We start from the raw sequence: 22,677 nt of genomic DNA, 5'->3' as shown, positions 1-22,677 counted from the left end.
GCAACTGTGTTTTGGCTTTCCCCAGGACTTTGTAATCTGCTAAAACATAGAGCCAGGCCATTAATTACTGTAGATATACAGAGAGGGTTATCCTGAGAGATGCTGATGTTTCCAACATAGGTAACCTCCTGTTTTTTTAATATTTGGATGAGGGACTGCCCTGTTCCTCAGTTTGACGGTTTAATAACCCTCGGCATAAACTAACAAAATCCAACAAAATAATTTATTTTCCCATAGGAACTGTCCCACTGGCTGCCTGCCTTTTCAAGGCAACTGAGTAGGACTATAAATGGAGACTGCCTCTCACAGCATGACCACTTCTTGGGATGTTTTCCCACATGCAATATCTTCGGTCGCAGCCTCTCTCCCAGTCCTGCTGTCTCTTAGATGCTTTGGTGCTCTCAGAGGAAAGCGGGTAGGAGGAAAACACCACCTTTCAGTGTTCCTACACAAAACAGGGCAAGTAACTGCTCAGGGGAAACCATACAGAGAAAAAGTCACTTGCAGATCTGCATCAAAGCCTATCTGAAACTTCACAAAAAGGGGCTGTTTACTTTTGAAGATCTAACTGGCTTTTGTTGTGGCCTTCAGTAATGAGGCAGTTATATTGCAATGGCAAATCACCTGTAATCATTCTCCTCTTCAAGGACACCTGTGCTCAAAAGGGAGTATTTTACTATCATTTTTCCTTTGGCAGTTATTTCTATGTAGGGATTATTGGCAGCTCAATAGCTGAGATGTGCAGAAAAGCCACTCATGGAGGGAAGCCTCATCAGCTCTTTCTTCCAGTCCCCCAGCATGTTAAAAGCACGCTGAGGCACAGAGAACAGCAGGGAAGTAGCATGAATGCAAATCATAGTTTCTTCTCTTTTAATCAATCCTCTATGCATCCCCATGCAGGGAGAATGACCTGGCAGGATCCCATTCTCCTCCCCATTCCTATCTTGAAGTAACAGATAAGCCATTTTCAGCAAAAACAGAGAGCATCACCATGCTGCAAACAGATCACCCTGCCAAAACCAAGCAGCAGTGCTATGCAGAGATTGTTATTGGACTACCATCCTGCTCAGCAGCAACCTCTTCCCAACAGGAACAGCAGTTTTTAGTCCAATGCAGGAAATCTAACTCTTCAGATACGTCTTTTCTAATGAGTGTTTTGGTCCATTGCAGGAAAGCTTACTCTTTCAGATACATCTCTTCTAACGAGTGAATGGCCCCATTCAGTACGCTTCATAATCCATCGCAAAACAGTCTATTTACTGATAGATAATGTCAATACTTGCAGGTTTGCAATGGCTTAAACCCTCTAGGCAAAAGCCTAAGGCCCTTTTCATCCTCAGAAGATCTATAAATAAGACAATCTGACAAGCACAGTATCAAGAACAGAACACAAATTGGAGACAAAATGCATGACATTGAGAGTCTCAAATAATTTTGGTATTTCACAGCAACTTAGTCTTTTACACATACACAGAACTCATGAGCCTGTGGACTAGCATTCATAGCTGCATCATTAAAGCCAGTTGCTCAGACACCTATGGACTCAACAGCTGCCCTGCTCATACCCTAGTGGCTACAATCTCCTGGGGGAGAAGGGTGGGGGAAAGCTCACAGGTCTCTCTAGAAGGTGGGGGTTGTTTTGACTGAGGGAGGCAGTCTTCCAAAACAAGACAAAAAAAAGAAATCCTCTGCATTTTTCTTGGCTGGCTTTTAAATTCCAAGTTTGCCCAAAACCCTCCACCCCACCCCAGTACTCTTTTGAAGCAACACTCTGGATGCCAAGGGTCCTGAACACTAAGACAAGGGTGAAAGCCTTAACAAACATAAAACAAATACTTTAAAAGAGAAGCTTGAATTTGTTACGAGCATTAACTGCAGCATGGGGTAGCACTAGTTATTTTCTTAATATTTTAGGTTAAAAAATTCCAGAGGCATAAGACTCAGCACAGGATGATAATTCCTCAATACTTTATTAAGGTCTTTAGTTTATACACTGCCACTCTGTCAGCTTGTCACTAGACCATGTAAAACACCAGACAGAGAAGAGGGAAACATGTTGGCTAGAAGTGCGATAGACCCTCTGAACAACATTAATGAAAAGTTCTACTACACAATGCAATCAGAAGAGAGTAAAACAACAGCCAACCTATACAGGTTGTAAAATAGAGATGAGACCACCCTTCCGGTACAGATGTGTTTACTCAAAGCACTTCTTTATGCACAGTCATCCACAAAGGAACTAACGAAGGAGTGATTAAAAGTGAAGAGTTCCAAAGTCCAGGAAAGTTCAAGAAGGCTTAGTTTGCTTACAAAAACTCAGTTAATTCCTGAAGTTCAAGAGCAAGTGGACTTCTGACTACTATTAATCAGAAATGCCACCAATTTACCATGCAAACATTTTAATTGTTTAAATCACCCTCTTCCAAGCACGAAGAGATGGAAGTACCACTCCATGGTGGTATCTCCTAAGACAGTGACAAATGACCACCTGCTTATAACTGAGATAATAAACTCCTGTTTTGTACAACTGAGGCTGAATACCCACAGGATATTGTTAACATTTCCCCTCCAGCACCTGGTCTAATAAAGAAACACAGAACAGCTTTGCTGTAGTACAAAAGTTTACAGAAAGTTTGACAATTTAATTAAAGACAATACAAAATATGTTGTCTGAGTTCAAATAATTTATGTAAAAGTACATGAATGAGAAAATATTGGTGAGAAGATTTGGGTAACCATACTATCAGATGCATGGTCTTTGACCTTAGAGATAACATACAGCCAAAAATACATTTATATTTTAAGTTACAATAAAAGACAGCATTTTAAAATAAACGCAACTTCAAGTCTACCAGCCCTTTAACACAAAAAATTCCTGTTAACACAGGACAAACTGATAGAATTTAAAAAAAAATGGAGCAATACTGAAGTGTCTGAATACATCTGTAGTGTTTGTTTTTCCTTTTATTGACAAGGGAGAAAAAAAGGAGCGTTTTGCTAGTGCTCTGTCTTCTCAGTTAAGTGTTTTAAAAAGCGTGATCAGAGCATCAGGGATTACTTTCATCCACATAACCCAGAAAAACCCACCCTCCTTGTGAGGGGACGGTACAAATCAGGCACAGATCTCCCTTTCCACCCAAAGCAGTACCACACCCACACAGGAGTGGATCCTGCAGGCAAAGCAAGCTACCCCTGTGTACTCAGGGTTGCAGCCTGGCCCCAACAAGCACCTTCTCTCAGCCTCCAGCAGAGCCACTATTCCTCTCAAATCATGAGTTATTTCTTCACTTTTGTCAAATATTGAAACCCCAGAAGTCACCTTCTTGATTACGGTATCAGACAACAGAATGAAACACCCAAGATTTCTTAATACATGTCACTTGCCCCCCACATTTTTGTGGTCAGCTAAATAGTTTAACAAGACCACACATGATTAATTTCCTTTAAGTATTTTAGTTCATCAGTTCTCCATAAAAGCATTGTTTGCAGTACAATAGTTTGACATAGAGCAACAAAATGTACTCAATTTACATGCACAACCTGTTTAACAGTAGCATACAGTCTTTCCTATTGCCATTATAAAATGAACACTACTATGACAGCTGACACAGCCTTCCGACTGTTCTCATGAGCTCTAAAAAAGAAGTGATGAAAACAGTGTTCCAGTTGGTATGATGGCAAAGAACACAGGTTTGGCTACTGCTAAAGGAATCCAGTGAAGACGCCAGTATCATAATGGGAAGCAGCGTTGGAATTACTGCAAAAACAGCTACAAAAAAGCTATGCAAAATTGTTTTGATGTGCACTTCATTTAAAAAAAAAAAACCAACATGTGGGAAATACTTACAGCTTTGTATAGAAACATACCAGAAACAAAAGCACATTCAGAGGAAGAAAAGTTAAAGGCAAGACAAGTGTGTGGATGACAGAAAAAAACCCAGTCACTGAAGTACTGTAAACCAGTAGCAATCTGTTGGGGAAAGAGCGCATAATTTTCTAGCAGGATTTTTTTTTTTTGGTGGTTGGAGGGGCTTTTTTGTTGTTCGTCCTCTTTTTTTGTCTTAAAAAAGCTTCCAACTTTGAAAATGCAAGCCAAAATTCCTCTGCATTTGTGTTCTATGCCTGGCTGAGATCTCTTTCAGTTTTACAGTTTGGTCCAGATTCTCACGGTTTAATGTACAAAGCACAGTACATGCCACTAGGACTACTCACTGCAAGTTTTCAAAGTCTACTTTTCAAAAGAAACCAGATACAACACTGCCACCTTCATTAAAGGGTGATGTCAAAGTTTCAGCACTGCCATTAAAGGGCTTCTAGAAATGAGAACAGAGAGGTCAGATTCTTGACCAAGAGATAAGCAATGAGGTCTGTAAAACATACACATTACAATAAGACTTTTCCTATAGCAAATAAAAGTCATTGGGGGACTTTTTTAAAAAAAAAAGTCTATGTTTCAGAAGTGCTAACAATTCCAGCAATAAAACTCTCAAAGTGCCCTGGCTGTGCCTCTCTTTTTAGTATCTTTTCCAAGTGGTATTCAAACAGGTAGGAAACCCTCTCCTCTAATCAACAGTTATCAGTTTAGCATTATGTTATTGGCAAGTCAGATCCTGAAATATTATGAATATTCAAGTTGTTATCAATTTATTCATGTCCGTATCAAAAGAAAAGCACAGTTACATGTCACTGCACTTTCAGATTTGTAATATACCAAGACAGATGACAAAAATAGAAGGCAAAAAAGGAAAAAGGCCTCAAGTTGGTTTTTTCTCGTTTGGGTTTTTTTTACTAATTGTCTCACAGAAAAAAAAAAGGCAAAGGCTTAATCTTAAATACAAAGTCATAATCTGCAAATCAGATTCTCTAATCCAGACTGATGGTACACTTCATTGTTTCAACTGAACCACCAATTACAAACTTGCAATGCCAGCACTCATTCATATCCTGAAGTGTTCCCTGGCCTTGTCCACCCTATGAACTATTCACACCTTATTTTGAGCAGGACAATAAAAAGTTGTTTGTGGTTTTGAAACAGTTGGTCTGACTTCTTTAATACCACGCTCAAAACACAGGAAGATAAATTTAAGGATATCGCAACTCAATTCTCAAAAAATTGTTTACAAAGGAAAGGTGTGATATGGAAGTATGGAAGGTGTTAACACACCACTAAAAAAATGGACTTGGTAAAGAGCCTACACTGGAAACACTTACCTTGTCAAAGCGTTAAAGTGATCACCTCAAAAGACAATTCAGAGACACTTAGAATTGTGACAAAATGCAAACTAGACTGTCGTAGATCACCGAAGTACCTAATCTAAAGGCAGTGCAAAATGATGGCTGGTAAGGGGGCAACCAGTCATCTTGCAAAGCGAGGGACTTCAAATTACTCATCACTGACCTCTGTAATAACTTGCACTGAAGGACCTGATGAACAGCAGTGAAATTTCTGTCATGCAATTACAACTGTTAAGCAACCAATATGCAACTCAGGTGTGATACCATCATCCATGGTGGATTACTGAAGTAACAATCCATTAGAGAACAAGGTCAAAGGGGAAGTGGTAAATATCAGTTGCCATAAGTGAAAACACTTCAAAAATTTAAAATTAAATAAAAATTTAGATGATATATTATAAAAAGAAGTACTGAACACAACAAAGCCACAATAAATTAGTGTTTCCATGAAACGACATGCTGAAGGTTTTGTTCCCAAGTCTCTATATTTTTTTTACTGTCTGTTAATTCCTAAATATTGACAGCGTAACTGAATAATTGAGGTACAGTAGTTTACATTTGTATATGTCTTGTAAAAAGGTTAATTCTTTTCTTCCAGTTTTTCTTCCTCATCGCCAAAGAACAACAAAGGAAACATTCCTAAAATGCAGCCAACGGTCACTCCAATAGCTTTACCCTAGAGAAAGGGGGGGAAAAAACAATTAAGTTTCTCACTGACCAGTAATTACTCATCTGCTATGTAGTACGAACACAACCAGGGAAACAGACTCTTTATTCTAGCTTTTGTTTGGGAGCCACATTTTTCTTAGCATGCAGACTAGAAACACAATCTATGAGAGAGACAGATACGACAGTGTTAGAAACAGCGTGTGCTGTGATAAAAGACAATTCTGAATAAAAAGGAGGGGAATGACCCATGAAGAGCTGCAGAGGTGGTAAGGGAGGAGACAGATTCAAAGGATTAGTAGGATGGCCAGGAAGACAGGGAAGGGGGGGATGGAGGGTGGGGGAGAAGAGAACCAAACCACATTTTAGGTGCCATTATAAATGTATCTGCTTGCATCTGGTAATGCAAATTATCATCAAGGTCAGGAGCAAGGAATTCCTTGGAAACATGACAATTTACAAAGGCACAAGCTGAAGACAAAAAAAAAAGATTGGAAAACATTTCACAATTGACCTAGACGTAAAAGTCAACAGGAGAGGAAAAAAATAAGAAAGGCAACATCCAAACTACATCACCAGCAGTAGGTGGACAGCGTAGAGAAACTTGAGATAGCAGGTAAAAAAGTAAAAATGCTGGCATACGGGCTAAGATGCTCAGAAGTCTTTTCACAGAAAAGTGCTGTGAATGAACTGCAGTGCAATGGCAGGCTTTCGCCACAGACTCAGCTTCCACCAAGAGAACTCCTATGTTGGACAGACTAGAGGGCAACTCACTGACCACATGCCAATTCTTCCCTGCTCAGTGCTCTGATCTATCACTACTAAAAGCACTTTTCTCCCTGCTAATTTTTCCTCAGCAAGCGTTATTTCTCTTCCCTTAAATCTGCAAAGATATTTTTCCCCACGAAGGTTCATTCTGGCAAAGCGAAAGATGTATCTGTTTCTTTATTCAGTTTCTTATAATCTGTTTCTTTAACCAAAATAAACTAACAGTCTCATTGCTGAAGTAGGACTGCTTCAAATGTTTAAATGTTAATTAAGTCATTATCCTGAAAAACCAATCTGTAAGATGAGTCTCCCTTAACTGTAAACCCAGGCAGAGAATATTATTCAAATGCTCTAAGTTTACCCAGGGGAAGGCTAATTTCATATCCAAGCTAATTCTAGAATATTATAAATGAATACATGGTATATGAATAGCAAGCAGTTGACAAAGAATGTCTAGGAGTAAACTACCAAGGGTTCATAACTTTGAAATAAACTCTATCTTATCACAGTAGCCAGCGCTCAACCCAGGTATCTCCATAGCGTACCTGAAGTCATTGCAAAGGCTATCCATGTTACTAGTCACTCATGGCTGGCTGCATACAAAAAAAACACCCAAGCCCGAAACAATCCAGTCTCATGATGCTCCCTGACACAGGCTCACAACTAAACCTTCCAGGAAACGTGCAAAACATTGGTAGTCGTTAAATAATTAATGGCAAAAGTAACAAAAAGATTTTATCACATTTTAAACGCAAAAGCAAACAGTGCCCACCCACAGGACACTCACCAAGTGTGCACTGAGACGCGTTTGCCACATATCAGCCTGTTTGGGTGTCAGATCAGGGATTGACAGACCCAGTCGTGAAGCTAAAGCTTCTACATAGCCTGCAAGACTGGAAAAACAAGAAAACAAGAACAAACGATTTTGGATCTGACAGTATCTTCTAGTGAGGATTTTTAAATATTTGAAGCACTAAACTTAGAATGAATAGCTTTTCCTTCAGCATACTGATAAAGCCATCGAGAGGGTAAATCCAGGAAAGCCTTCAGACTTCTGATGGTCACATTTTGCAAAGTTACTTAATTTTCTCACTGATTTAATGTGTGACTGCTATTGTATTTTTACAGAGCTTTTAAGTAACCTTTACTGGACGAAAGGTTACAGACACACAAGTTCATAATAAGCCTTGTTATCTGCAGAAAAAAAAAGGTTGGAGGGAAAATGGGAGAGGCACAACCGACAGATTTACTTTCAGCAATTACTCAGAAATTTCCTTTGAAAAATAAAGTCAGCTGCATCTGTTTATATCAGAAACATGTATGCCTAGATCTGAAGACATTTCAGATATATAATTGTTTCATCTGAAGAGAATAAAATGCCTTCAGATCTAGGCAAAACAATCTGAGGAGGTATATAAGGTATATTCTATCACAACAAAATATTTTATCACAAATTTATTTTTGCATTTTCCTGAATGCACTTTTTGTAGAAAAAGTTCTCATACTTCCTTAAAAGCAAGCATTACCTACAGGCTACACTGAATCAGGTTAAACACTGATCCCAGTTTTAGAACTTAAAATATATATTATTGTAATAGCAGGATAGCAGTTGTGTTTCAGAACTACGGCACTGCAGTTTTAACCTCAACAAGAACCACCTAATATTCCAAATTTTTCCTAGCAAGGACAGAATATATTTCTAGAGTCATGTAGTTTACTGAAGCAAAACTCAAGAGCCAGTAAAAAAAAATAAAGCCATTTCAACAGTTTATATGTTGTAGTTCAGTAGCACCAATAGTGTTTGCAAGAGAGGAAAAAAAATTCTTAATACAAGTTCAGACATACCCCAGTCCAGCTAAATCTGAAACAAGGTTTCCCAAAGCTGCAGCTGGAGGGCGGAAGAGAAAAGGGGAAAAGACGACAAAGTATTATTTCAATTACACATAAAACCAACCGGCATCCCTCCTTCCCCCACAATGACCCTCACTTTTCTCGGTATATACAGCATAACAGACTAGAATTAAGTATCTTTTATTTTAGAGTTTTTGTTCTGACCTTATTACTTTGTAATAACAGCAGCAGACTAACAACAATAGGAAGTGCAACTATTTTTCTCAACTTATATGAAGAAAACCTGACAAATAAAAAAAGACAACACTGACACCTGGAAATCAACATAACAACTTTTCAGATCAGAGTTAAAAACAGCCACACACGGTTTCCAGCTTCATACAGCTAACCCTGGAGACCAAGCAAGGCCTTCCAGTGCACAAACAGGCAGAGGAGCACTGGAAATAGAAGGAGCTGTTATGTATGTAGCTTTGATAAACATTTCAACAAATCCATCAACTGTGTCTGTTCACAAATAAATACTGTACATATGACTGAATAAAGTTACACACTTAAAATACATTATTTCAGTGCAGATCTTACTGAGAGGAACTTGCTTGTGACTGTCTTGCATCGCAACAGAGGGCTGCAAATTTCCAAATGATTAACTGTTCTGCTATGTATACTTTCATTTAAGCTATCTGCGTGCTTTCAAGCAATGCTGCACATCCTGTTGGTGGATCCATGAGCAGGTCTGGGGTTTTTTTCCCCCCCTCTGACACTGCAGAGACACCAAAGCTGTTGAGCAGAGCTTATCAGTTTTGGGCCAGTGCAGGAGCAGGGTGGCTGCTTGGCCTTCCCGTGGTATCACATGGAGGCACAGAAGCCACCAAGAACACCGGCCAACGCAGTAAAAGGACATCAATACTGATCTTCACTTGGCACTGCAAGCAAACAGGAACTTACAAATACATATATACACATACATAAATATCAGACCCTAGCAAATTTAGAGCAGTTCCATTACAGAAATGCAAATACTTTAAGTGACCCAGGATTTGAACTTTTAGATTAAAACTGACAAGCTTTTCAAAAGCTATTTGAACTGAAATTCCATTTCTGTAAATGGAATGTGTCCTTGCTTCAACCATAAGATATTTCTTTATTAAGAAAGGCAGCTGCAAGACCAAGGAAGAGCCATTTCCAGCCCTGTGGCCCACTTTCAGACTAAATTATATGGCATGGGGCATATTAGTCTACACATACTGTATTTTTATTACTTGCCTGCCATAGTTGAAATTCCTAGGACAACTCCAATTGACAACTCTATTTGGGTTCCCTGAAAAAAAAAAAGTTCTCTCATTATTTGAGGCATTTGGAGTTAGATTATAGTGATTCAACTGGCAAAAATATTGCTTACTGCTTATGCTAAGATTGAAAGGATAAATGGTCATTACTTCTATTGGATTCATGCAGCTCCTACCCTTCTAGCATATGTGTTTCCCCCTAGGACAAAAGCCTACTTCTGATATTCTTTTAATATTTCATGTTGTTACATAATGGCCACCTAATGGACAAAACCGTAATCCCTACCTGTGCATACCACTTAACCCCACTGTAATTCTTAGCTGAATGCACAGCTCTGAATGCAAACTTCTACAAATACTAGTAGCTCCTTACCTTTTCAGTTGAAGAAACAAACAACAGTGAACTGCATAACAAAACAGCAGTCCGAAGATGGGAGACAATGGGCATGCGTTACGTGCATCACACTGTCAATGACAATTCTACACAAGGAACAGTATCTTTGGCCTTTACCCATCTTCCTGTTCCACTAGCCCATTTCATCTTCCAAATGAACAGGAAAATACCTCAGTGTTACTCAGAAAAGCCAGGCTACATCACTACAATCAGCATCAGCCTAACATTGCCTGCACTGCTCAAAGGAACACATTAGTAGAAACCTGAAGACCTATTCATCAACATATTATAATCACATTATCAGTCAGTACAAAAAAAAGTAGTATTGACTACAAGATCATAAATGTGTCTTACAGCAGAAATTAGGAGAGGAAAAAAAGCAAGCCTCTTCTCAGTTTGGTAAAATTAGTTACAATACTGCCCTTCAGAAGGAACAACACTCCTGCAAAGCCTGAACAGAGCATGGACATTTTCTTTAAAAAGAAAAATTAATATAGAAATTAGTGAGTTGATACAGAGGGAACAGAGTCTCCCTGAAGCTCTCATTTACTCATTTAGTACTTGAACAACAGGAATCTTACTGACTTGATCAAGGAATTAAATAATGAACTTACCGCAGCAATCATAATTGCGTTATCCAAAAATCCAAACCCTACAAAAGGTAATGCATTGTGGAAGAACACTAAAAGAAATAAGTAACAAAGAGAAAATAAATATTTATAGGAGAGTTCACTGGTTCACATGAATTACCAAAATGTCAGTCAAGTAATGCCTTTAAGGGAAACAAATGCAACATACACAAGAACCCCTTCCTAGTACTTCTATTAATGACATTTTTATTTCTGGCAGGTTTGGTAAAAACCCTTTGCTACACACAGGTGTTACTAATGGCTTGTAAAGAACCAGTTAAACCAACTTACTCTTCGCAAATACCCATACAGTTTTGGTTGGAAGCCACTTACACCTACTACTACATAAGAGAAATATTTAAAACTACACAAACTTTGATACTATTTACAGTTATTCCAACCAATGTTGCAATATCGCTGAAGATTGCTGAACTGCCTCAGACTCCCTGCATTCTTCTCTTGCTCAAAATAAGGCCCCTTCCTCTGCAAGTCCCTTTCTATTCCTGTGCAAGAGCTCCATCTTCACGCATTCCTAAAAATTCATATTTTAAGAGTATTGTCTGGAGCTATGCAATTCTTATAAAAACTCCTTCAGTTAAATCTGCAAATGTGTATCATACAGTATTAATTATCTCACTATTCAACCTAAACTTCTCTGTCTTGATTTTGTTTGGGCACTATGCTGAGAGCAAGTTAAGACTTTAAGCTGCTCCTCAATACATCGTTTAAGAAATTAAGTTCCACCTTTTGTTTCATGCATTTTCTTCTTTTCACTCCTGAATCGCCAAGTAAACACTATCTGAAAATATTTTCTATTGTAGGAGCTTGAAACCTGCTGTTCTGAGTAATTTCTAACAACAAGCACAGTGGTACTGTATCATTCTTTTTTGTCCTGTTCCATTTTCTCTCTCAAGTTTTAGCTTGTGAACTTCACACAGAGGTGGGATTGAATTTGCACAGCATTGCCTCCAGCTGAGTTTCAAGGCACCTTAAGATTAAATACAGCACCAAGGACAGACTACACGACTGAAAATACAGCTTAAAAAGTTAGAGCTTTTCATTTTTTTAACACTCAAAACGCATCAGCCATTCAGGGGTTTTCCCCCACTTCAGATGGGACCAATAATCCCTATATTTTATAAACCTAGAGATGCAAACATATGAAGAGGGAAGAAAGAAGACTGCATGAACCTCAGTCATGTGAAAAGAAACTGGTATGAATCCCTTTTGGGTCTACCTCTCGCAGACAGCATGAATCCATGATCATATAAAAAACAAAGCCACACTCGAGATCTTTCATGCTCAGGTACTAGAACATGTTTGGACTTCTGTTAACTACTTTGTAAGAACACACATACCTTCTTAAATGCACAGGTAAAAGACTAAAGCACAGAATGTATGAAACTCCCCCCACCCCAGACTACCACAGGACAAAACCCCCAAAACCAAAAATAACAAAAAAGCACACTGAGGTGCCTAGTATTTTCAAAGTGTGTGCACCAAACTCTGGCACTACAAAGGGAGCTCAAAATTCTTACCGAAGTTGACAGAATTTTGGAATCCATAGAGTAAACAGAACCCCAGGGACTAAGCAAAAAAAACCAAAGAAAAATAAGTGTAGATACCTAGAATAGGAAAATGTTCAACTAAATACATCTGCTCACTGACAGAGGTAAAAAAAAAGAAAAAATACACTGATTTGGAAACTAAATCAGAATTTGAATGACCACGGTATTATAAAGAATACCAAATCTATTTCCAACCTCTCTGTAATTTTATCCCACTTTTCAATCCATTTAAAGTGTGACAAGAAGCAAATCAACAGTTTTAAGCTTAAACACAAAACCCCCACAAGGTACTGCAGCATCAACACTGCTTGGCTTACAAAACCAGTGTTTGCTGCTGGCTTTGAACAGCACGGTCTCATTTGGGCTTTCTGTCCTACTTTCACTAAACGGTGCACATTCTCCAGCTGAGGTGTTATGAAATAAAGAAGGCAGGGTGACTGTCGGTGCTTGCTTTGGTTTTCTGTTACTCCGTATGACAGGGATGAGGACAGACCAGCACTTGGAGGAGGAAGATGAAGCAATTCAAAGACAGACTGCACAAGTACTGAACCACATTCAACAAACATTCTTCTTTTACCATGTTTCAGTTGTCCTGGAGATGGTGGTGCAACCTCCAACTTCTCTAGAGAAGTCAAAATGAAATGAGAAAGTTAGCTAGTTCATCACAAATTCAGTTTATTAAATTATAGCGTTTACCAAATTATGAGCAGGCAAAAAAAGCAGTTATGTTATTTAACAGCTTTAAAATGTGAAGGAAAAAGCTTCACATCTACACTTTTATTATTTTCACAGAAGATAACATGGTATTAAAAGCCACAAAGTCTTAGAATATTACAAGATTAAACTAGCGTAGTGATTGTGCAAAGTAACAGCATATATTAGAAGCAGCCCAATAGCCATCTTTATTACTGAAAATTAGAAAAACACTAACATTAGAACAGGACATCTAAGGAGAACTGTATTTTATTTGTTTTTAGAGGTCCTCAAAGCATGTGTCAGAAAACCTTCCTTCCTCCAGAGAGAGTCTGCAAACAAACCCCTACTATTCCTGTTCTGACAGAAGGCATCTCTTAAAAACTAGTGTGAGAATAACAGAAAAATACTACAACAACATTAGAGACCACTGATTTCAGTAACAGCAGATCAAGTTTGGTCATTTGGTGCATGTTTCAGGTATCCTGGCATCAAACCACTATGAGCGTGGGAGGACAAGGATGTCACTCCTGAACCTAACAGAATACCCTACAGGAAGCTAATGCAGCCTATTAGACATGCTGCACAGAACGCAGCAGCAACAGCTATCCATTTCACAGGGGCAAGGGAAAGAAAACAAGCTACTTGTAGGGTTGTTGGGGTTTTTTATTTTTTAAATATGGATATTGAGCATAAGATCCCTTTCTGAAGCAGAAAAAAAGTTGCCCCAATATCTTCCAGTGTTATGACCCCTGAGCTTTTGACAAGTTGCTTCCATACTTTTAATTAGGTAACTTTTATAGGCAAAGGTCAAAAACGGTAAAACATGAGGGAGCCTACGCCTATGGCGCTACCTGAAGAATTCAAATTTTATTGGGGCAGCCAAGCACCTGAAAAGACAAAGCTGCAAACACAGGCTGTGAATCATTTGAGCATATGTCTGAACTGTGCACACAACAGTCAGTATCACTGCATCCAAGTCACTCCTACATTCAAAGCTATTGTAAAGGAGAAACGAAAATATTCACTTAAATTAACTTGAAAAAAAAAAATGGTTAGACCATAAAACCAACATTCAGCCAACCAGGACACTGACTTCCAAATTAATTTCATTAATCAGAGGTCTTAAACTGTAACAACTTTCAAGCTTTAGCAGTTACTGAAGAGCTGCTTCTTCTCTCTGCCCAAAAAGCAAACTACTGAAGCTCTACAAACACCAGTTGTACCCATCATGCAAGCGGAAGAAGTACAGCCCAAATACTATAGAAATAAAGATCTCCCACCCCGAAAATGCCAAGGAACTCACAGATTCAAACCTCAGGCTGGAAGAGGAGAAAAAGAACATCCCATGGTAAACAGAGGGGAGCCCTGCAAAAGGCAGTCTTCCAAAGCCGCAGGCATCACTGGTGCCCAACAGCCAGAAAACGTCAGACCAAAATATTCAGCTTGTGTTCAGGAAGGATAGGACCCAGGCTGGGACCCATTTTCCCAAAACAAACTTCTCGTGCATTTACCTGCATGTGGTCTCCCCTCCACCCTCACAGGTTAAGCAAAGCTTTTACAGAAGCATGGAAAAAGAGAGGGCTGTCCGATACGCCAGTTCTGCCCTTTCAGCAGCTTTCCCCAGAGACAGCAAATTCCAGGAATCATTCTATTTACATCTGAGGAAGACATCTTTTCGTAGTTTGCCCTGATTATGATATCCAGTTAATTTAAATAATTCCCAAGTGAAGTATTTTGGGTACCAACACAGAAGATAGAAGACTATTTGGTTTGTCACACAATACTACAAAGCTCTGCAACATCAGTCTTGTGGATTTAACTACAACTGATGTTTGAGTTTGATGGTACATGGAAGTTTACATAATTACACTCTATTCAGTGTGGCTAGAGAGCTATTAAAAAGCTAAAAACCAGTGCATAATTGATTTTAGAAGCTTATTACCAAAAGGAGGAATTGAGGACAAGCGTTTAGTAGGAGAAAAAGAAAACACCCTTTTACATCTATGAATAATGGAAGTTTCAAGTCACATTAACTGAAAAAGAACATAAGCCTCCTCCTTTAGAGCACAGATCAAGGACTATCTTGGTTTTAAAAGGAGGCAGGCTCAGGAACTGCTTTAGGCATAGAGCAGAGATGAGTTAGTGCAAGGTAGAGAGAAACACAAGGGAACAAAACAAAGCAAAACAAGCAGAAATTACTTATCACTGACATAACCTGTTTTCGTGGTGTGGGACCGTGCTGTGGGACCGTGCTGTGGGATAGAGTTGATTTTCTTCATAGCAGCTAGCATGGGCTGTGTTCCGGATTTGTGCTGGAAACCGTGTTGATAACACAGGGATGTTTTCGTTACTGCTGAGCAGGGCTTACACAGAGCCAAGGCCTTTTCTGCCTCTCACCCCACCCCACCAGCGAGTGGGCTGGGGGTGCACAAGGAGTTGGGAGAGGACATGGCTGGGACAGCTGACCCCAGCTGATCCAAGGGATATTCCACACCACAGTACATCATACTCAGCATATAAAGCTGGGGGAAGAAGGAGGAAGGGGAGGGGGGACTTTCAGAGTGATGGTGTTTGTCTTCCCAAGTAACTGTTATGCATGATGGAGCCCTGCTTTCCTGGAGGTGGCTGAACACCTGCCTGCCCATGGGAAAGAGTGAATTAATTCCTTGTTTAGCTTTGCTTGTGTGCACAGCTTTTGCTTTACTTATTAAACTGTCTTTATCTCAACCCATGAGTTTTGTCACTTTGGCCCTTCCAATCCTCTCCCCCATCCCACCGGGGGCAGGGAGTGAGTGAGTGAGCAGCTGTGGGGCTTTGTTGCTGGCCAGGGTTAAACCACAACATGGATTCCTGCTAAACATCTGTTTTATGAAGCAGGGCACCTAGGGTGCTTCAATAACACTAGGGCAGTCAAGCATTATAAGAGAGTTTCCTAAGGACAGTATGGTGGCCCCATTCTCTGGAGACAAGACTGTTCTTGTCCAGCCACAGGGAACCCTTGTGTAGGTATCAGCATCTTCCTGCTGCATCTGTAAGAACCCTCCTTTTTATAAAAGAGCCTTGCTAAACTCATCAGGAAGTGTGCCTGACATACATCTTCCCTCATCGAGACAAAAATTAATCTGGGAAAAAAAACCTGGGCTTACATGTATTAATGAAACAGGGATAGGAGAAGTCTGGCAGAAGATGGTGAGATAACTAAGTGCAGATCTACCCCACTCACACCCGAGAGGGAAACTGCAATCCTGACACCCTCTCTGCCTGAGCCAGGAAACACATCTCCAGCCTGGAGAGGGTATCTAGTCCCACCCTGCTCAAAAAGCAGGGCCAAATCAGACCAGGTTGCTCAGGGCCTTGTCACACAGTACCTGTAGAATCAGGCTTACAGCAAATGATGTCCTCTGTGGATCATCAAAACAAGCCTTTAAGTACAAAGAGGACTTCACCGACAGCTGAAGTATGCTCCACCACTGCCAGGTACAGAGCACTGTCTGCTGCAGGGAAGGGGGCTGGACCAACTCAGCTCTACTTGCAGAGGCCAAGGCTTAGTTTAAAGCTGGGACATTGGGAGGAAAACAAAAATAATTAAATCAAAAAAAAATAACCACTGTGGCCTGAAAGGAAGTAACCTTTTTACAGAATCACTTCCAATACCACCTCCTCCTTAAACCATGACATACTTTAGAACTCTGCAAGACATGAAGGCACCAAGGGAACACATTTCTTGGAGAGCCAAAAAAATTATTCAAAGCAATTTTTTAAAATTCTGGATAGCAAAGTGTATTTCAGAATAGGGCATTTATTCATAGGAAGCTGTTCTGTTTGAATTTTCAAAGCTCAGCAAAAAAAGGCAAGAAAAAAAAGTCTTCAGAGTATAGCAAAGGAAACATGCCCTTCGCTTGTTTTACTGGAGGGAGAACAAAAATCCAAGTTGCCAAACCCCGTTTCAAGAACTGAATTCAATCAGAATTCACAGTTCTGAGTTTAAGCGTCTGGGGAAGGTACTCCAGTATCGCATTTCACAACAGCCATTCACCAGCTCGTCCTGTGCCTCAGTGCTGAATAAGACACCAGAATTCATGTAATCGCAGGAGGAGTAAAATGAAATGGCAGAGTAAGGAATACTGCTATTTTCTAACTGACATTCATTATCATAAATGAAGTTATAAACCAAGGTTCAAGTGCAATACAGGTCACAAGCCCTGAATTAGCAAAGTCTGGGGAGCAGAAAAAAAAAAAATCAATTGCCTCTTAAATCTGTTTTTGATCTTTGTTCTGAATTTACAGTATCACTTTTTTGCTAACTAAAGAGTTACTTTTTTTTTTTCATAGACAGAACCCAGTGGGGGATATAAAACTGTCAATATAAATAGTACCATTATCTACAACTTAGCCCAAATCCAGCAAGTTAAATTAACTCTGCCAATTGTAGCCAATTTAAACCAAGACAGTACTACTTGCAATTTAGTTTTAAGATTATTATTCTTAGCTAACAAAACCCTCAACTGACTAACAAGTAATCAGGGTGCGTTTATTCAGATAGTTGGTAAAAAAAAAAAAAGAAAAAACAACACACAACCTAAAACCCACAGCCAAAAACCGGAAAGTTGTCATCACCAGTTTTTTGGATTATCAAATTTTTTAAGAACTGCCATACAAGGGAACTTGCAAGCCTAAAGGCACATAATAATATGTTTTATTCAAATTGCAGCTAACACTGACATGAAATTGTATAGCTAAATCTGTTACCGTCACCCAGAGGCAGGAAACACATAACAGTGATAACACAAACTATGGGAAGGGCTATCCTAGCAAGATAAATGCTACAGCTTAGTTAAATCTAAGACATGAATATGAACAGTGATTTACAGATTTTTTTTAATAGGTGACCAAATGATTTAGCAATAAATATCAAGAAGGTAAGGAAGAATATGAAAAATATTAATAATTAGATCCATTATAACCTCATTGTAAGCTCTGAAGGTTAGTGTCTCAAAGTTACAGTGGGTTTTCTCTCAAATGAATCAATCTGTTTCCTCCAAGAAGTCTGGCAGGGTCACTTCAAGCAAATCATTCAGATACACATCATGGAAACAGCAAGGGCTTCCCTTGCACAGAACAAGAAATCAAAGCAACTGTGCCTATTAAAAAAAGGTACTCCTTTACAGGTGAGTTTTTAAGAGGATCTTTATCACCAAAATTCAGGATTTGAGCCTAGAAATGAGATATGTGTTATTGCTTTGTTCAGGATCTAGTGGTAGAACCTTAAGAGTAAATTCTGACTGTCATGTACGAGTTCATTCACAGAATAGCATAATAAGGCACATCTCATCTCCTTTTGTTCCTCCTCTGTTTTTCTAGAGGTTTTAACAAAAACTGCAAAAACCTCAGTACATACAGCAAAACACAAAGCTGAAATGTGTCTATTGATCTTCCACTGGATTTCCTTAATCTTCCAGATGGGAAAAAAACAATTCATGAGTTGACAGCAAAGAAAAAATTCTGCATCATTTGTTATAACTCACAACTGGTTTCCTGTTACTACGGCAATTAAGGCATGAAAGGATGCTGACTCGTGCAGTGCTAAATATAACCTTGGCTGTTAGCCCGTTCAGTCACATGCACACAAGAAAAGAAAGCTAAGTGAAGCACTAGTATGAGATGAATAGGCAGAGGACATGATAGAATAATTTCTCTACTACTCCTGAAGAGATAACCATGTCCAAACAAATATTCTGCATAAACACAAACAGGACACTATGGGCATTAAAGACCTTTTTTTATATCATTGTGGAGAGTATAGAAAACAACATGGTGATTACGTTCCATCTCCTCCCCTGAAAAATCTTGAAGAAGCAGAAGAGATTATCATCTTTATTTGAAACTGTTTTATCTAAGGACCAAGTGCTGACCAAGCCTTGCAGGACTGCCGGTCGCTCTGCAGTTCTCTCCTGGCATCAGCTAACCAGTTCCCTTCAGAACGAAAGTCAGGAGTGATTTCAGGGATCGTTCACCCCTGGGATCCCATGCTAGCAGGTGGGTAGCCTGAACATATGGGCTCCAGGGCAAATCCAGGGCTAAGTGCCACATGCAATGGATGCAGCAAGCCTGCTCCAAAGGAAAAAGAAAACCCTATGATTGGGAATACAACTACTCTGCACCACCTCACCTAGAGCTCCGCAGTTACTCCCTAGAACAAAGGCACTTAGCAACAGGAATGTACATTATTTCTCACCAGATGCAGGACAGTATAGGTTTAAATATCATAGAACTTAATTTCAACTTTGTCTGCTGTGCTTACTGGATGTTCATAATCAAATATTGTGTGCAATGCACTTATCCTATTATCCCTTCCAAAAACATGATACACCATTCATAAGCTTTTAAAGATGTTCAGCAAAACACAGAGACTTAAGGTGAAAAACTTGACCAGGAATCTAGAAGAAAGCCCAAAATGCAACCAGGTATCCAGAAATCCAAATTACTGTCTTCATCATTAAGAGGTGGGTTTATTTTTCCTGATCTAATCCAATTCTCTATGAGTGCCTTATAAATGTAAAGGTCAGCCTTTCATGTCTACTCAAGCAGGTTCACACCAAAATAGGATTTGCAGTGGTTTGCTTAACAAGGTCTCAAACCGCAGCTGAAAAAAATTACAAATAAGATGCTTGCCTCAAGATTCAAGAGGGTTAATCAGCTAAAATAACAAATGCAGAAAGGATCTGCACTTTGTAACAGAGATGCAGGGTAAGGATAGAGTTACAGAGTTTGAGCTGTCTTCTTCCGAGAGCAATGGAAAATGTTAGAAAAACAGCTGAAGTGTTTGTATAAAAATGCCAGAGACATGATAACATTGATAGGGGAGCAAATGGGAACAGTAACACAGTATTCTGATCTGTGCATTCCAGAAGTGAATGGTTACGTATTATTCACAAAAAAAAAACCCACCACAAACACACACCAAAAAAATCCACAAGAAGGTATTTGAGTGCTGCCAAGAAGTAAGCTGGCTGTAGCAATTCCCTGACTGCAGTGAGCCATCCACAGTCAAAATTCTCTGCCTCAAAAAAAAAACCAAAAGTAATACCCATCATCCCAAATAGAGGTTGTCTCTTCTTTCCCTCCTCACCCTCTCCATTCCAGTGAGTTCCTGGGAGGCAGAGGAGGGACACCACCTATCTTTGGATGAATGAATCTTTCCCTAGGATTATTAACACCCTCCCCACTAGCTTGGAAAAAAAACAGGTAAATACTTCAGACTAACAATAGAGTGGAATTAATCTCATTCAAATATACTCCTCTAACTGTTTCAGTAAGATGAGGTGTTGGCACTTCTCTGTCAGCACTGATTTTTCTTGGGCCTCTCTGGTTGGATGGTTGGACTTGATGATCCTAGAGGTCTTTTCCAACCTTAATGATTCTGTGGTTCAAGGTAAGTACCTATCCATCATTTAACTGGTTTGCAGCTGAGCAGAGCAGCAGCTCAGCAACAGTGTTGAACTGGAAACAAATAAGATCACAGTATCTATGCATTATCAAGGTGTGAGATTAGGTTTTTGGCTGTCTTCCGTAGCACATTCATGTAAGAGGAGAAGCAAAGCAATTCTGTGGGACACCACACAAGATTTGTTAACAAGAGTTATCAGAGCTATGCACACAAGCAAAGATACCTGATCTAGTAGTGGCATTTCACCACCTTTAAACCGAAAAGCATTAGGCATCACTGATGCCTACATATTTCCTGAGCACTAATATCTAGGGAGGTATATAAAAAATTGTAATATTTATTTAACAATGTTCCCGCCAGGCCCTCTTCTTAAAAAGAAATCTGAGAAGTTAAGAGATTATTTTATTTACTCCCATCCCTCCTCTCCCTTATGCTCATCTCCCACCTGCCCAAAACCACACTTGTTTCCCCAGGAAAGAAGGGAGTAAAAAAGGAATAAAAATGGTAATTTATAAAGAAGAGGGAGCAGTGTTGGCTTTCAAGCCCAGGAGCATGATCCTGTGCTCGAAGCCAGCAGCACACCCCCTTGGAGGACAAAGCTGACTGATGAGAGCCTTTGCAGCACCTGGGGAACAGCAACATTCGGAGCAGCAGCAGTGGACCAGATCCACATTTTACTTGCTGGGTTTTTCCAGCACACTTGCTGTTTATGCTGTTGTTCTCAGGCACAGAGTGTGAGCTTTTGCCTTTTGCAATAGGGTCTCGAAATGAGGAAAAGTGACTTGGTTAGTATGAAGATAAATGCACAACAATGCTTACTGTAAGAGCAAATCCAAGGCTGGCAACAGCAGAGCTTCCCACATCCACTGGCACCAGCAGCACCTGTACCTAGACAGCAACCACCCTGCCAACAGCCACCACCACACGCAGGCAGTTATGACAGTGCAGCAACACCAGAAGGGCAACTGATAAATCTGATGGGTTTGGTGGGATTTTTTTCTCCTTTAAGAGAACTCTATGATCTTTACAGAAAGCTGAATGCAAACTGCTATTAAAACACATACCACTAAGTATCAGCCCTTTCTTAACCAGTAAGTTTAATTCCCTGCCTGAGGATAACCTTGGAAGCAAGTAAGACTACAGAAATAAGCTTCTCTTGGAAATAATTTTAAATGCATATAAAGTTTATTGCTTTTCATCTGTCTCAGAATTAAGACAGCTACCCAGAATGAACGAGACAGAGTGGACAGAAACTGAATGATGTTCAAACATTTCATTACAGACTCACATTAAGTGTAATTACACTCCTCCTAATTTTTCACTGCATTGGGGCAATAAAGACAAAAGTATGAGCCTCCCTGAGTCCTTAAGAAACTATGCATACCTGCCAGAAAAAAAGAACACTGTAAGAAACCACTGACAATTTATGTCCCAGCCACTCAGATAGTTTAACTGCTCTATATAAATGCCTAATGAATACAGAACGCAGTAGCAATGAAGCTATTCTTAACTCTTAACCTACTCCTAGAGGTACTGCAGTCGATTCTACTACATTACACTACTGGACTAGTAATCTAGTAGATTCTAGGTACTACATGGCTACCTTCCTTCTTCCCTTCCCCTCGTAACTTAGAAAAACCTCTGGCTGCATTTGTGAAACTTGCCAGACATCAATATCTGACTCTGCACAGTGAAAGCCAAGCTGCAACGTCAGCTATCTTTGGCAAACGGCTGAAGGCATGAATGTTGTCTGATATAATGTAAAAATAGATAAAATATACTTCACATGGAGCTTTATCTCAAAATGTTTTCTTTTGGCTTTTATAAGAATATGGAATATGTTTGGTTGCTATGCAGCTATATTATTTAGTAATTTATTCTGCAAGTGAATTTTAAGTTCTACTAAAATATCACTCTGATTATGAAAATTCTCTGAAATTACTAAGATTCTTGATTTTGTAAATAAAGTCAAATAAACAGGGAGAAGCAGAGGACAACAGAGGCTACTGGGGTCTACTCTTCCTATAAGTGAACAGTTCTAAGTTCACTTTTAACTCTTTCAAGCAATTGTCTTCATTCTGCAAAACAAGAAAGGAGAATTCTTCTCCTGGTCAGTGTTTCAGCAGCCTGTGGTAGG

General features: G+C 39.5%; 1 protein-coding gene across 2 annotated transcripts in view; it reads right to left on the bottom strand.

Annotated features, from left to right (window-relative positions):
- Positions 1 to 1,948: 1,948 nt before the first annotated feature.
- TMEM65 (transmembrane protein 65) overlaps positions 1,949 to 22,677 on the bottom strand; it is a 34,251-nt gene continuing 13,522 nt past the window's right edge. For both annotated transcript variants that reach the window (XM_064442125.1, XM_064442124.1), the window contains 6 exons: positions 12,975 to 13,019; positions 10,815 to 10,882; positions 9,784 to 9,838; positions 8,515 to 8,557; positions 7,457 to 7,562; positions 1,949 to 5,911 (listed from right to left, as the gene is read on the bottom strand). In XM_064442125.1, the coding sequence (XP_064298195.1) occupies positions 5,816 to 5,911; positions 7,457 to 7,562; positions 8,515 to 8,557; positions 9,784 to 9,838; positions 10,815 to 10,882; positions 12,975 to 13,019 (413 nt within the window). In that variant the 3' untranslated portion in view covers positions 1,949 to 5,815. The remainder of the gene's footprint in view (positions 5,912 to 7,456; positions 7,563 to 8,514; positions 8,558 to 9,783; positions 9,839 to 10,814; positions 10,883 to 12,974; positions 13,020 to 22,677) is intronic.

Source organism: Phalacrocorax carbo, chromosome 2, assembly GCF_963921805.1.
Source record: "Phalacrocorax carbo chromosome 2, bPhaCar2.1, whole genome shotgun sequence".
In the NCBI taxonomy this organism is placed as follows: Eukaryota; Metazoa; Chordata; class Aves; order Suliformes; family Phalacrocoracidae; genus Phalacrocorax; species Phalacrocorax carbo.
Note: the sequence above shows the minus strand (reverse complement) of the source record. Positions and strands in the feature narration are given on the sequence as shown.